General features: G+C 40.2%; 1 protein-coding gene across 1 annotated transcript; it reads right to left on the reverse strand.

Moving 5' to 3' along the window:
* Positions 1 to 674: 674 nt before the first annotated feature.
* Positions 675 to 2,240, reverse strand: LOC116758301 (lysine-specific demethylase 4D-like). The gene has a single exon (XM_032641135.1). It carries the CDS (start codon positions 2,238 to 2,240, stop codon positions 675 to 677), a length of 1,566 nt encoding a protein of 521 aa, XP_032497026.1.
* Between the last annotated feature and the right edge of the window lie 12,201 nt (positions 2,241 to 14,441).

A 14,441-nucleotide genomic window follows, 5' to 3' on the forward strand; every position in this document is an offset into this window, starting at 1 on the left:
GCACCAAGCTCTGTGTTAGGGCTGTTACACTTGTTGTTTTATCCAAGTGGACATCAGCTCGGGACCTTCCTTCTTGTCATTTGGGACTCAGAAAGGTCTCCTGCTTTATGAAGTATTCCCTGACCACCGGAACCACACTGCCCATTCTGCACTATCACCCCATCCCCTTTACTCTCTTCACAGAACATATGCCCACTTGAAATTGTCTTGTTCATTTATTTGTGGATTTTTATATTGGGATGTATCAATGACTTAACCATGTGAAATGTACATAGTGCATTGAGAAGGCAGTGGAGACTTGGAGAGAAGATTTTCACATGCTGGCACTTTTAGCCCTGTGTTTGCTCATCTCTCCTAGCAGCCTGGATCAGCCAAGTGCCAGGTGATTTCCACCAAGTCTCCCTTCTGATAGGGCTGCAAACCAAATCCCCCAACACAGCCAGCCAGCCGGAACCCAACAATCAACCCCAAACTCACTCACCAACATCACACAAGGCAACACGCTCAGAAAAATAAGTTTTGCTTGAAATGCTTTGATATAATTATTAAGAAAAGTGCCGGACTCTCATGCAAGGCTAGTGACCTGCAAATAGCCAAAGCTCTGAAATGTCAATGCGACCAGTCTCAAAGGATCCCCACGCAAGAGCAGTGGGGTAGAAAGGCATCCCCTGGGCTTAGGGGACAGGGCCACAACCACACCCAGAAGCCTTGTCGGGATGCTGGAGCCCTGGGCTGAGCGGGTCAGCGTTGTCCGGCGAGGGTGCATCCACAGGCATGGGCTGAGCCTCTGGGTCCTGAGCAATGTCCAAGGAAAGCCTCCTCTTAGCCCTGGGGGGAGCAGTTGGATCCTGAGTCCCCTGTTCCCAAGGACGACGACGAGGGCCACATCTTCCAGCTGGGTGGCCATCCGGGGCGGATGGACCTGGGGTCGACGGCTGGGTCGGGCCGGGCTCCCCGGAGGTGCAGGTGGCCGCAGCATCGAACTGGGTGGCCGAGCAAGAATCCCGGGCCGGCGAGGTGCGCCGGGACACAGCAGGCACAGGGACTAGGGGGCGGGTCCCACCGTCCAGGAATACAGGCACACGTGGGCGCCGAGCGCGGCGTGGCTGGTGGTGCCTCGGGCCCGGAGCAGCTCCGCAGGAGGCGCGAACCTCCCTCCAGGCGTTCAGGCCCTGGCTGCTGGGCTCCGTGGGCCGCCTGTGGTCCACCACGATCCGGTCCTGCCCGCGTTTCCACAGCTCGTAGCGCTCCGGTTGCAGGATGTGCACGAAGGCGTCCATAGAGAAGGTGACCCGGGCCTCCCCGCAGCTGCACTGCGACGCCACTTTGCCGTAATCGATCCAGCGCGGGGAGGCGAAATTGATGGCTTCCGCACAGTTAAAGCCGTGGTTGAAGCCAGAGTGGTAGCCATAGGGAAACGTCACTATGAACTCTCCAGCCTCCTGAGTGACCCGACCGAAGGGGATGCCGTTGTCCTTGAGGACCGTGGGCGAGATGAGAGCCACCTTGTGCCGCAGGAAGGCCTCACAGCCCCGCGAGCTGCCCGGGAAAAGCTCCCTGGCCAGGCGTTCCAGGCGCCGGCCGTGCTCCGGGGGCACCGCGTACCAAGTCTTGGGCTCCCCGAAGTGCAGGTAGTTGATGCTGTAAAGGTCCATGTCCTCCGTGTGCCAGGCAAAGGCGGTCTTCCACATGCCGAAGTAAAGATAGGGGGTGTTGACGCCTTCGATGACCACTCCGCACTCCTGTTCCAGCAGGTCCTGAATGGTTCCCAGGTGTCCAAGGTTCCACTGCTTCGTGTTTTCATTGAATAAGGAGCCACTGACGTCAGCCCCATATACTGGTGAACCATAGGGGCGTGTTTTCCAATATTTTCGCTCCAGTTCCTCAAAATCAGAGTAGAATGGAGTCTGGTGTTTTTCACTGTTTGTTAAGCGGCGATACTCACGCACGGTCATGGCTTTCGTCTTTTTGTGGTGCTGAGTAAACACACCTGCCCTCCCAGAAATCACCTGCTGGAGGGGAGCGGCTATTAAGATGTCATCGATATCATCATAGGTCTTTCTGGCTTTCCAGTCCTTGGGTGGAATTACCTTGGCCACGCCTGCTCGGTGTGCACCTTGGGATTCCATATAAGCAATGTATTTATCGAAATCATTAAACTCTTCTTTGGTTGGATGAAATACCATTATGCTACAACTTGGATTCTGGGCCCAGTTGGACTTAGACTTCATAGCTTTCATTAATAAGCAAGAAACTCCCAAATTTTTACTTATGTTCTGGATAGGTGAGGATGATGGAAAACACTTTTTCAAAAATGGGTTGGAGTATATCAGCAGGAACCCCCAGTAGACTTTAATGCAATGAGTTGATAATATTCCTTAGGCTTGCTGATTCTGCAGGGGACTCCACGCTGGGCAGAAGCCTTGCTCAGGACTGATGCTGGCTGAGCCTGCAAGTCTGTGATGTCCTTGGTTGGCATTTGGCTCTGGCCTCTTGAGGTCTAGTGAGTGACCACGGAGGCCTGGGTGGGTATCCCAAATGTCGTGTCTTCAGGTCAGTATTGAAAACAAAACTTAAGAAAAAATACAATAGAGACAGGTTGAAAACTAATGTTTGGAAATAGTTACTAGGGAGCTACAAATAAAACACCACCGTGGACTATAATTGCATATTCAAATAAAGGCTAAAATTTCATAAGATTGACAGTACAAGAAATGGTGTTGTTGTGAACAGTGGAAATTCCTGTACTCTAGTAAGGAGAATGGAAATCATTACATTCACTTTGAAAAACTATTTGGACAGAATCCACTAAAACTGAACTTACCCATGTGCTATGATTCATACCTAGGATATGTGTATGTCTGTGCAATGTCAAGTCCAAGAATGTTCAGAACAACATTATTTCAGTAGCCAAACACCGGAAACAACTCAAATGCCAGTCAACATTAGAATGGTTAAGTACACTGTAGTATATTCATACAATGGAATACAATACAGCAATGAAGGTAAACAAGAACTACATGAAAATATAAGAATAATTCTATAAACAGAATAGTGAGCAAAATTACCCAGACCCAAAAGAATACCTATTCTTTGCTTCCATTTTTATAAAGAGAAAAAGGAGGCAACGTATTCTATGTTAGAAGTCAGAGTAGTGCTTACCTTTGTGAGAGAGAGAGGTTGTGAGTGGGGGTGTGAGGAAGTCTCTAGAATAATGTGAATATTCTATCCTGAAGGCAGGTGCTGGTTACACAGCCATCAGAATGGCTCATTGTCATAAATCATCAAGTTATGATGATATTTACAAATTTCTGTGAAATATTTTTTTAATTTATTTAAATTATTTAACTAAATTTTAAAATATAGTTTAGGGTGAAAAGCATTAAAGGAGACAGATATCTTTCATCGTACCAAAAGTGAAAGGAAGGGTGATTGAAAATATATGAACTAAACATTCAATTGAAGAAGCTACAAAATGGAAGAAGAGAAAGAAGGGGTAGGAGTAAAACAATAACAAAGAATAAAGACAAAGTTAATGAAAGAAAACACATACAACACCAAACACTGATGACCAAAATTATTCTTGGAAGAAATTAATGATAGCAATAAAACAAGGGCATAACTGAGCCTAAGAAAGAAGTGGAAAATAATCCACTAGGAAGGAAATAGTGCACAAAAGAATTTTTTAAATCTCAAAAGAGAAACTTAGGAGAAATTTGAAAGCAAGATTTTCAAAAGATAAGAGAAAAGAATAATTTTCTGGAGAAGAAACATATCCAAAATGGATCCAAGAAACACCAGAAAGCTTGAATAATTCCCCAGTATAAGAAGCTGGTTCACAGTATGACCCCCGAAAGTCCAGGAGACACGTCATTTTATATGTGAATCTAGAAAAGTTGCAAGAAACAGTTAACTCTTATTGTGCAAATTGTCTCAGAGTATGGAAAAAGTTGGGAAGCTACTCAGATGAGGCTATTCTGATCTCTGATAGTAAAACGAAAAAAGGACAATAAAAAATACAGCTACAGGCCTTCTTTGTTTATAAGCGTAGAAGAAAACAAAAAATGGAATGTTATCCAACGAAATACAGCAATATAATAAAAGAATAATACGTCATGACCAAATAGAATGGAAGGATGATTCAACATTGGAAAATTTACTGATATAATCAGAATATTAACAAATTAAATTAAAAATGCCATCATCTTATAGGTACCAAAAAAGCATTTGATGAAATGCAAAATCCATTCATGATTTTACAATTCTTACTTGCAAAGCATCAAGAGAAACTTGTTTTGTAAGATAAAGAATTTCAAGGTAAAAAATAGCAAGGATCATTCTTAACAGTGAAACAAAAGTAACATTCGCATTAAAGTTAGGAAAAAGAGATGCATCAACATGGAAAGCTGCTCAACATCACTAATTATTAGAGAAATGCAAATCAAAGCTACAATGAGGTATCACCTCACACCAGTTAGAATGGGCATCATCAGAAAATCTACATACAACAAATGCTAGAGAGGGTGTGGAGAAAAGGAAACCCTCTTGCACTGTTGGTGGGAATGTAAGTTGATAGAGCCACTATGGAGAAGAGTATGGAGGTTCCTTAAAAAACTAAAAATAGAATTACTATATGACCCAGCAGTCCCATGACTGAGCATATACCCAGAGAAACCCATAATTTTAAAAGGCCCATGCACCCCAATATTTATGGCAACACTGTTTGCAATAACCAGGTCATGGAAACAACCTAAATGCCCATTGACCAATGAATGGATAAAGAAGTAGTGGTACACATATACAAGGGAATATTACTCAGCCATATAAAGGAACGAAATTGAGTCATTTGTTGAAACGTGGATGGATCTAGAGACTGTCATACAGAATGAAGTTAGTTGAAAGAGAAAAACAAATATCGTATATTAATGCATGTATGTGGAACCTAGAAATATGGTACAGATGAACTGGTTTGCAGGGCACAAGTTCAGACACAGATGTAGAGAACAAAGGTATGGACACCAAGTGGGCAAAACTGCGGTGGGGTGGGGATGGTGGTGTGCTGAATTGGGCGATTGGGATTGAGACGTATACACTGATGTGTATAAAATTGATGACTAATAAGAACCTGCAGTATAAACAAACAAACAAAAATACAGCTAATACTAAACTTTCTTTAGGTTATTTGTATGGAAATACGTTAAAATAAATGTTTCAGACATTACACGAAATTTCTAAAATACTTATACATTCTGGTAAAATGTTATAAGTCATAATACTCCTTATTACTTTAAAATGTATATCTCAGAAATAACTAAATTTCCTTGTCAATTTCATTATTATGAACTTTCGTCAAATCTTTAACTGTGGTCATTTTTAAGTCTTTTGTCATTTACAGAGAGTACTGCGTGTACTCTGATGCTTTTGCAAAAATGTTCCTATGAAAGCGTTTCATCTTTAAGGAATTCATGGAAAACACTCTGACAAGTACAGATGTTTGGTAACTGACTATACTGTGTAACTGAACGATTCAGAACTCTAATAGCAAACTGTTGAATTCATAAAAGTGCCTTACAAAATATCAAGAAGAAAAAATAATTACTTACATGGGAATGAGTGAACTGATGAGGATGATTATAATATTTGTGACTTTCTGTTTGAATAAAAAAAAAAATCCCACAAGAACTCAGAGGCAAAAAATATACAAGTCAATTTTCACTGCAAAGTAAAGGAGCTGTTACAGCAGAAGATTACTGGATTGAATGTCACTATTATGACATAGTATGAGTGTGGTTCGTGTTTGGTAACTGCAATCATTGTTGATTTCTTGTGCTCATCCATTTACAATGCTTTGTGTCAGTTTATTTATCACTTGTAAAAATAAAATACAGTGTGTGTGTGTGAAAAGAAAATTGAAAACAATGTCAAAAACAAATTTCACTGTCTATACTCCATGTTCAACTTGAACTCTATGGAGCATATGTAATAGTTATAATTTTAGGACAGAAAATATATGTGTACAAATAAACTGAAGAAAAAAAAAACAAAGCAAACTATCTCATTAACCCAATTTTAAGTGCTTCCGTAATACTGTTGCCTAATCCTCTTAAGCTCCCCCCATTTCCACCATTCAAATATTCTCTTTCACTTTCCCCTGTCCTCAAACTTCAGGCACACCTATTCCACCCCACTTAGAATCCTTCGAATGTCCTAAAAGTCCCTATGTGATCTGGCCCACCATCACCTCGTGACCGCACCCCTTTCTACCCTGCTCCTTGCTCTCTCCTTCCAAACTCATTCCTGGTTGTGTCTCAAAAAAGGCCGGTATACTCTTGTCTGATGGTCTTAGCACCATGGCAACTCTCAAGCCTCAGCCCAAACATCACCTTTTCAGTGAAGTCTCCTCTGATCCTCTTGCTTTGGATAAAAGTAGAGACAATTTTCCTTCCACGGAAACAGGTACTCTCTCAAGAGAACAGTTTCAAGTGAAACTTGAACTGATGGTCAGTACCCATGTATCTCTTCCAGATTCTACTCAAATCAGCCCCACCCTAACTGCATCACTCCTGATGCCATCACAATTGAATGGAATCAGCTCTTCCAACTGTCTAGTAAAAGGCCTCATTTTTAAAGTTATCAGTGCACAAAACACAGGTATTTTGCCTGAAATTTTTCCTTTAACATTTCTTACAAGAAAATATATGGTATCTAAAGGTTATACAAATTTCAGGGTCCTTTTAGGTAGAGAGGGATTTCCGTGGGAAAGCTGCCAGAATGGGTGGAGCTAGCACAGTGGTCAGGGCATTAAACACCACTAGTATCTGGTCAGCACAAGAACCAGGGAGAGGAGAAGAAAACCACGCTAAAGAAATCGGTGAGGAAGAGCTCAACTGCCTTTAGAGAACAAAGACATTGAACCTTCCTCACCCTGTAGTCTCCCCAATAAAACTGAGAAAGATCAGCTGGCCTGCCATTGTTCCAAGTAATACAAACTCCCCACATCTCCTTTGGTCTGCAAGAGGTGCCAGAGGTCCCTATATGTTATCTGGGGTCCATTCAAGACAAGAGGAAGCTGGGGCTGGGGCACAATCCTCTACCACCTCTCTCCCCAAAGAGGTCACCACTATTTGGCTAAAACATAAAACGTTTATCTTTTGGGTCTGAGATCAGGGACAAAATAATAACCAAGGAAGGGCCTGCTCTCTGTGACCCCTGCTGGTAGCTTTTGTAAGAGTGCATCAAATGCAAGAGGGAAGAGATATGGGAACATATGCATATGTATAACTGATTCACTTTGTTATAAAGCAGAAACTAGCACACCATTGTAAAGCAATTATACTCCAATAAAGATTTTTTAAAAAAAGAGTACATAAAACGAATATTTCCTGCAGACCCGAATACTGATGGCAGGGGCCCCTTCAGTGAGCAGTAGTAGCTCTTTGTACCTCTGCCCTGGAGCCTCATGCACCATGGAATATGCAGAAGGTAGGTAATGGAGGATCAATACGCTCTTCTCCTTTTCTAACTTTAATGTCAACGATAGAAGAAACAATCTCGAGTTCTCTACAGAATGTATTGGTAATAAATGGTGGGGAGGGGAAGTGGTTGACAATGTAGCTCATCCCTGAGGGAGTGTGACAAATGCAGTTAACTCAGCCTCTAAAGATTGGGTGGAAGCCAAATAACATCTCTCTTCCTATTCGAGAAACACCTGATGAGCACTTAAGGGTATTGGGGATAGATTGTTATGAAGGAGAAGCATTGTTCATAAATGACCCTAGATGTTCATCCTAGGATGCCTGAACAGTAGGCTAGCCTAGACTCCTTCCATGACTGGACGGATATAGCATCCAAAAGGGCCCAAGGTCCCCAGGTGCCTCCAAACGAACAGGGCTGCTGGCTTTCCCAGACGGCTCCTGTAAATGGCTGGCGTTATATGTAGGCAGCTTAATTCCCTAAGCAGTCTGAAGGTCCCTTTCCTAATAAAGCTTCTGTCATCAAGGCCCTATATGAAGGAGGAGCAACGGACAAGGGGCCTCCACTAGAACAAAACCCTCCTCCACATGGGATGCCTCTCCACGTAGATGCTGAAGAAATGCAGAGCCTATGTGTGCCTTGGTCTGGATGTGTTTCCTGAACTCATATTGTATGACTTTGTGGAATTTTCCTCCATGCAGAAGGGGACTCAAAAGATGGGAAGAAAGCACACAGTAAGGTTTCATCAGGGTTAGGGTTTTCCAGCCATGTGTATCTCAAGGAGAGAGGACCAAGTGTCTTGATGGATTGGATGGAGGGATAAGAGAGTGATTAAAATGATGGGCTAGTATATTTACCTTGGGTAAAAAAGGAAATGAGAACCTGAGGGCAATGATGGAGAATGAAACAGTGTTTGATTCATGGGCTGAATGTCTCCATTAGGTCAAATACTTCTATTAGAACACTAGGAAATGTAAGCTAGAAAGAGAATGGGATGCTTAAAACATAGGTGGTACTCTCATTATTCCCATTTTATGGAGGAAGAAACTGAGGTGTAGAAAATTTTATATTTAAGTAAATAGCTTGTGTTCTCAATCCCTAGAGTTATTTTTGTACTTGACTTATCTTCCATATAAAACTACTTTGAGAGCATTTTCTAGGCTTTTTTAATCATCATATTTTCCAAGGGATCTTGGTACTTCATATAGTGAACACTCCAAAAATGTTTATTAAAAAAATAAGTAATTAATATCATGTGGTGCCCACTGCAATCTCTCTCCTCTTGGTTACACCCCATCTTTCTTCTTACTCTCCTGTCTTAGGAGAAGAAAATATACTCCCCCTCTCCAGAGCTAATCTTGCCATTCAAACTCCTTAAATTGACACCTCCCATGCATTCCCAAACTATGGTCAATTAAGTGATCACTATCACCTCTGTAAAGAGTTAAATCATCAGTCATCAGTCTGTTTCCTGATTTAAGCTGCATCCATTCTCTTTCCTTCATTTCAATACCCAACATGTCAAAACATAAACAAAAATAATCTATTTTTACAAAAGCATTTCCTCATCTCTCTCGTCTTCTGATTCTGACCCCACTTCTCCACTGAAATTCATCTCTGTAAATCATCACATCGTCTCCCAAGTGCTGCTCCATGGGTTACACTTTATCTCTGGACATCATTGATTCATGGTGCGCCTCCTTCCTCCTAAAATGTCTCTGGCCTCCAGGGCACTGATAGTCTTCTCTGGTTCTTTTCTTTCTCCTTGGTTCCACTTCTTTTTCTACTATACAAATGCAGTCTTATTTCAAAACTAATTTCTCATCTCTCTTTGAACTCTTTTTATTTTTCCCCTTAAATTTCCTTTTTATGTTCACGGCATTCTTTAGTATCACACTCTCTCTCTTTAAAGATATTATTTAGTGCCATAGCTTTCTCGAATAGCACTGACTTACTCCTGCGCTTCTGATTTTCTTTTCATTCTTGACTGGCCACTGAATCCCTGAAAATCAACTTGTTTAGTACAAGTTTATCATCTTTCTCTTGAAATTAATTTCCTCCTTTAGAATTCTTTTTTTCTAAGGATGGGAATACAGTATCCCAGTTACCGTTGGTTATTACATCTCCCTCTCCCTAGTCATATAATCGGTGAGGTCAGGGGATCCCAGGACAGTCTACTGTGAGTCCCCAGCGACATCTGTATACCCCAGGGAGGCTTCCTGTGCTCTCCTTCCTTACATAAGGAGCCAAGGATCCAGCTTGCCTTCCTCTCCTACTTATAGTTGTCACCACTCAAGCTTGACCCTGAAGATCTACAAGTAGCAGTCACCTGTATCATGTGATAATCTGCCCATCTCACCCTAATTTTTAATCTTAAAAATTCTTCTACAATGATTTTATTTAAAACTATATAAATATATAATGAAATTTTTCATTCTCTATGAACACTTCCTCAAAGAAATGAAAAGAGAAGAGTGAAACAATTTAGAAAGAAAATTAATGTCAAAAATTTAAATACCATGCTAAGGGCCTTTCCCGTAATAAACCATAAAATGCTGATTATGAAGATCACACAGGCCCTCATTTCCCATTGAATTATTAATAGACAACCAAATCAAGGCTAGAGTTGCATATTTGTTTTTGTTTGTTTTTGTTTGTTTTGGGTTTTGTTGGCTTTTCCACGAGGCATGTGGGATCTTAGTTCCCTGACCAGGGATCAAACCCATCCCCCTGCAGTGGAAGCAGAGTGTCCTAACCACTGGACTGCCAGGGAAGTCCCCTGTATTTGTTTTATAAACTAAATTACTTCCTTTTTACAATTCTAAGGATCCTAGGAGGAATGAGGCTGGGCTACCATCTATACAAAATAAATAATCTAGATACACATTAGTCTTCAGATATCGAGCATCCAACTGAAACACTCTGATTTTATAAGTGTAACTCTGTGCGCAAATCAAAACTTCTCAGAATTTGCCGATTACAATTCCGGTGATCCTTCAGTGCTCCAGACAAATGTCTTCTCTATGGGTCTCAGATGGTTGCTTTTACTGTGAAACCGCCTCCATGATTCTTTCAATTGGAGCCGCAGGTACTAGTTGAGAATAAGTACCCTTTCGTTTCAGTTACTCTTCCATTTTACCCTTATTCATGGTATCCCCAGTAACACAGAAATTCTTCATCTAAGGAAACTTGACAATTCTGACAATTGAAGAAAAGTATTTTTAGCACAATGATTAGACTTGATGGATTTCTGGAAATTAGGAGTCTTTCAAAAATAATTCCTCCAAGCTTTCCTGGGGTGTGTGTGTGTGTGTGTGTGTGTGTGTGTGTGTGTGTGTGTGTGTGTGTGTGTGTGTTTTAAACTGGGGAAGGTAAGAAGTGAAGTCAGTTTAATAAATCCTCTCACTGTGGCCATTGTCCTGTTTGCTTATTGTACAGATTGCTCAACAATTTCAAGACAGCAGGAAAGCCTTCTTGTCTTTTACGTGCCGTGCATATTTCAAAGCTATTATTTCAAATGAGGACTGTTGACAGAATGTCTCAGACGTTAGCCATTGTTTCTGCTGACAGCCAATATCTAAATGCTGTGTTTAATAAATTTCTTCTCAAGTTAGAAAGTCTACTCACTGTTTATTGAAAATAGTTATAACCATAATATTTGATGGCTAAATAAATTCTATTTGCTGAAGATAAGTGACTCAACGTTTCCCCTATTACTGGAGAGTCATTTTGTTTTTTACTTTTCCACAAGTATTCCTAATCCCTTATAAATATCCTATACTTCAGTACCGAGATCAGTTTATTTGGTAAAACATTAAATAATTAAATTCCTTGGATTAGATATCTAGAAATGGAATTACTGCATTGCAAGACTTAAACATTAAAAATACTTATAATGTGTCACCAAAACTTTCCAGAAACATATCAGTTTACATCCTCACCATTAACTTTACTCTGAAAAACAATCTTTAATAATTTGTTAAGAAAATTATTGTGAAAAATTTCGGTGAAAATGTGTAGCTCAAGTATTAATTTATACTTCTTAAATTACAACTAAGATTGACTTTTTCGTCTTCAGTGAATCTAGCCATTTGTATTGGTTCATATCCTTTGCCCATTTTTCTCTAATATGGTTCTAGTGTTTTTTCTCATTTACTTACAAAAATACTTTATATATTATGTGAATATTTCACATATTTTACACAGTATATGAACATTTTACAAATTGCTTATGTGAATATTTTACATGTTAAACCCTTTGCTTAATCTGTTCATAGTTTTTACAGTTTGCTCTTTCTTTAATTTATATTTAATTTTAAATGGTTTTGGCATATATTTCATTTTAATATATTAAAATGTTGAGTGGGTCATTTCTTTTATAATGCCTTTCATGGCCTTTATGTTTAGAAAATTAGAAAGTTATCTGCCCCTCCAGAGACAGATAAATATTATCTTATGGGGTTTTTCCTTTTTATATGTTAATTGCACTTTTAATTTGGATTTTAGTTATACCTTTAATTCTAACTGGGGTTTTGGGGTTTGTTCTATTAACTTTTTTATTATTTTGTGAGTATGGTATAAGGAATAAGGGAGATGTAAGTATGATTCCTAGTCCTAGTTTGCTGTGTTCCTTTCTGGTAGTTTATAGGAGCTTTTCTTTGTCCCAGTGCTCTTAAGTTTGTTCCGTCTCAAAATTCTGGTTGTTTAGTTTTATGAAAACTTTTTAGTTCCTTCTGTGACAACTCCCTCTAGTTTTCCCCTCTGTACATTATCTCCTGTATTTGGATATCAGACCTCATGGACTGGACCTCCAATTTTTGTGTCTTTTCTTCTTCCAATTTTCTATCTCTTTATCACTATGCTTTATCTTCTGAAAAATTTTCTCATCCTTATCTTGTAAACCAACTTCTATTGTCTTTTTCATTTCTCCTATCAAACTTTTAATATTTAACAGTTCATTTCTGTCCCCTTAGCTTTTTCAAGTGTATTTAGTTTCCTTACCTGCCCCCCACCATTGTCCTATTTTTATTTCACAGGTGCACTTATTTCTTCTCTCAGAAAATACTAAAACCCGGACCCATATTGAGAAAACAAGCTTCATGTAACAATCCTTATGCTTAAAATTGACATTGCAATCTAGTATTTCTGTTGTGTTCTATTGTGTTCCCGTTTAAAAAATATGCTGCTGGTAACCCACAATGTCGTTTCTATGACCCAGTAATGGCTCATGTCCTGGAGTTTGGAAGGAAATATTATATAAATCATGGTGAGGCTTTTGATCTTTCAATGGCGGAGACACAATCACATTTGTTTTCTGGGCAGAAATGGACAGACTGGAGTGGCCCAGAATGAATAAAGCAAAACATTTATAAAGATCCAGATGAGAGATGGTAGCTTGAACTGGGGTGGTGGTTGAGACAGAAGCAGAGTGACTACTAGGGTGCCCTCACTCACATCTTATTATTTAATCTTACTTCCTCAGCGTGCCATGTGGGGAACTGGACCAGAGCGTTCAGATGCTTGTCCAAGATGGCATAATCAGTGAGTCCTGAGCCAGAATTGAGCCAGGCCCGTCTGCTTCCTAAGCCTGGCCTTTCCTCTAGGTCACAGCAAATCCATGAGCTGAGCCTATATAATAGGAGAGAAATTGTCAGAAGAGCACATTTTGGAGCTTCAGAACCAATTCCTTGGAGGCTTCAATACCTGAAATGTTTGCCTATGTTTGGTCCCTGAAATGAAACCTAAATTTATTTCTTAATTAAAAAAACAAAAAAAGGCACATACAGTGTGATGTCACAGTAACAACCTGACTTGGAGTCCCCTTTGATCTGGAGTTGATGACCCTGGTCATGTGGTACTTGTCCCTCAGCCAGGTCATCCTTACCCTTGTACACCTCTGCCATGTCCTGCATGCGAGGCTGTGAGGATTAGGATTTTCATGGGATTTTTTAATATTTATATTACTATCTAGGATTATACATGTTCCCCAAAGTCGATTCATGTTGTCAACTCTAAACACAGTTAAACAACTAGAAATCAATCCCTCTCTTTCTCATGTTCTTTATACACGCTCTATTATGCTACTTGTCATGTAAGGGTATTAATCATTCCTCTGTGTTCTCAAGTAGATCATGTACTTTGGGGGACAGGGTGGTACCTCCTTAGTCTATGGGTCCCATTGGCTACCACAGAGTCTGCAGTAATAGATGTCAATTTTGATAATTATGTTGTTTCAAAAAATGCAGAATATATAAATAAATTTTCGGTTTTTATGACTAAAGCATTTACATGATTTTAATTCACTGTTTTTCAAACTTTCTTGATGCCTGCCCCCCGCCCCTTTGATAAGCATAACTATCTCTGCCACTACTCCCCCACCCCCTTCGGCAAATTCTACTTTTTCCTCAGACCCCTGTCAGTGACCAACACGCACATAATACAGAACATTTGCACATCCCACAGCCAGGCTGATTTTGTCTACTTTAGTTCCTTTTACTTTATAGTACAAACAAGAAAGCTTCGTTTTGTTTCCCTGCTTTCCAAAGAGAAGTTATATGATAATATTGAGTTTATTTTTGCAAATTACAAATGTCCTCACCCCAAGATTCTAGAACACAGTACGTCATGGGAGTACCTTGATCTAATTAAAGTTTTACTGACAGCTCATTCTAGGGGAAGCCTCACTTTCCCAGCATGTTTATGAGTGATAATTCACTGTCTCCATTTGATCACCTCTCGTCCCTTTTCTTTGCCACTGACTCTCTTCTCCTGGGGACGAGGTTTCTAACCAGATCCTCTTAGGCCTCAGCACTCACACCCATGCCAATCCAACATCTGTCCATAGCTGCCAACAAAGACCTGAAGGGGACGTGTAATGGCTGATGTGGAATAAAATGACATTCTACTTGGATTTCAGTGGTTTGCTTGATTCTTTTCCAAGCTGTTTGAACACATGAGTCAAACTGGAC

Source organism: Phocoena sinus, chromosome 8 (assembly GCF_008692025.1).
Source record: "Phocoena sinus isolate mPhoSin1 chromosome 8, mPhoSin1.pri, whole genome shotgun sequence".
In the NCBI taxonomy this organism is placed as follows: Eukaryota; Metazoa; Chordata; class Mammalia; order Artiodactyla; family Phocoenidae; genus Phocoena; species Phocoena sinus.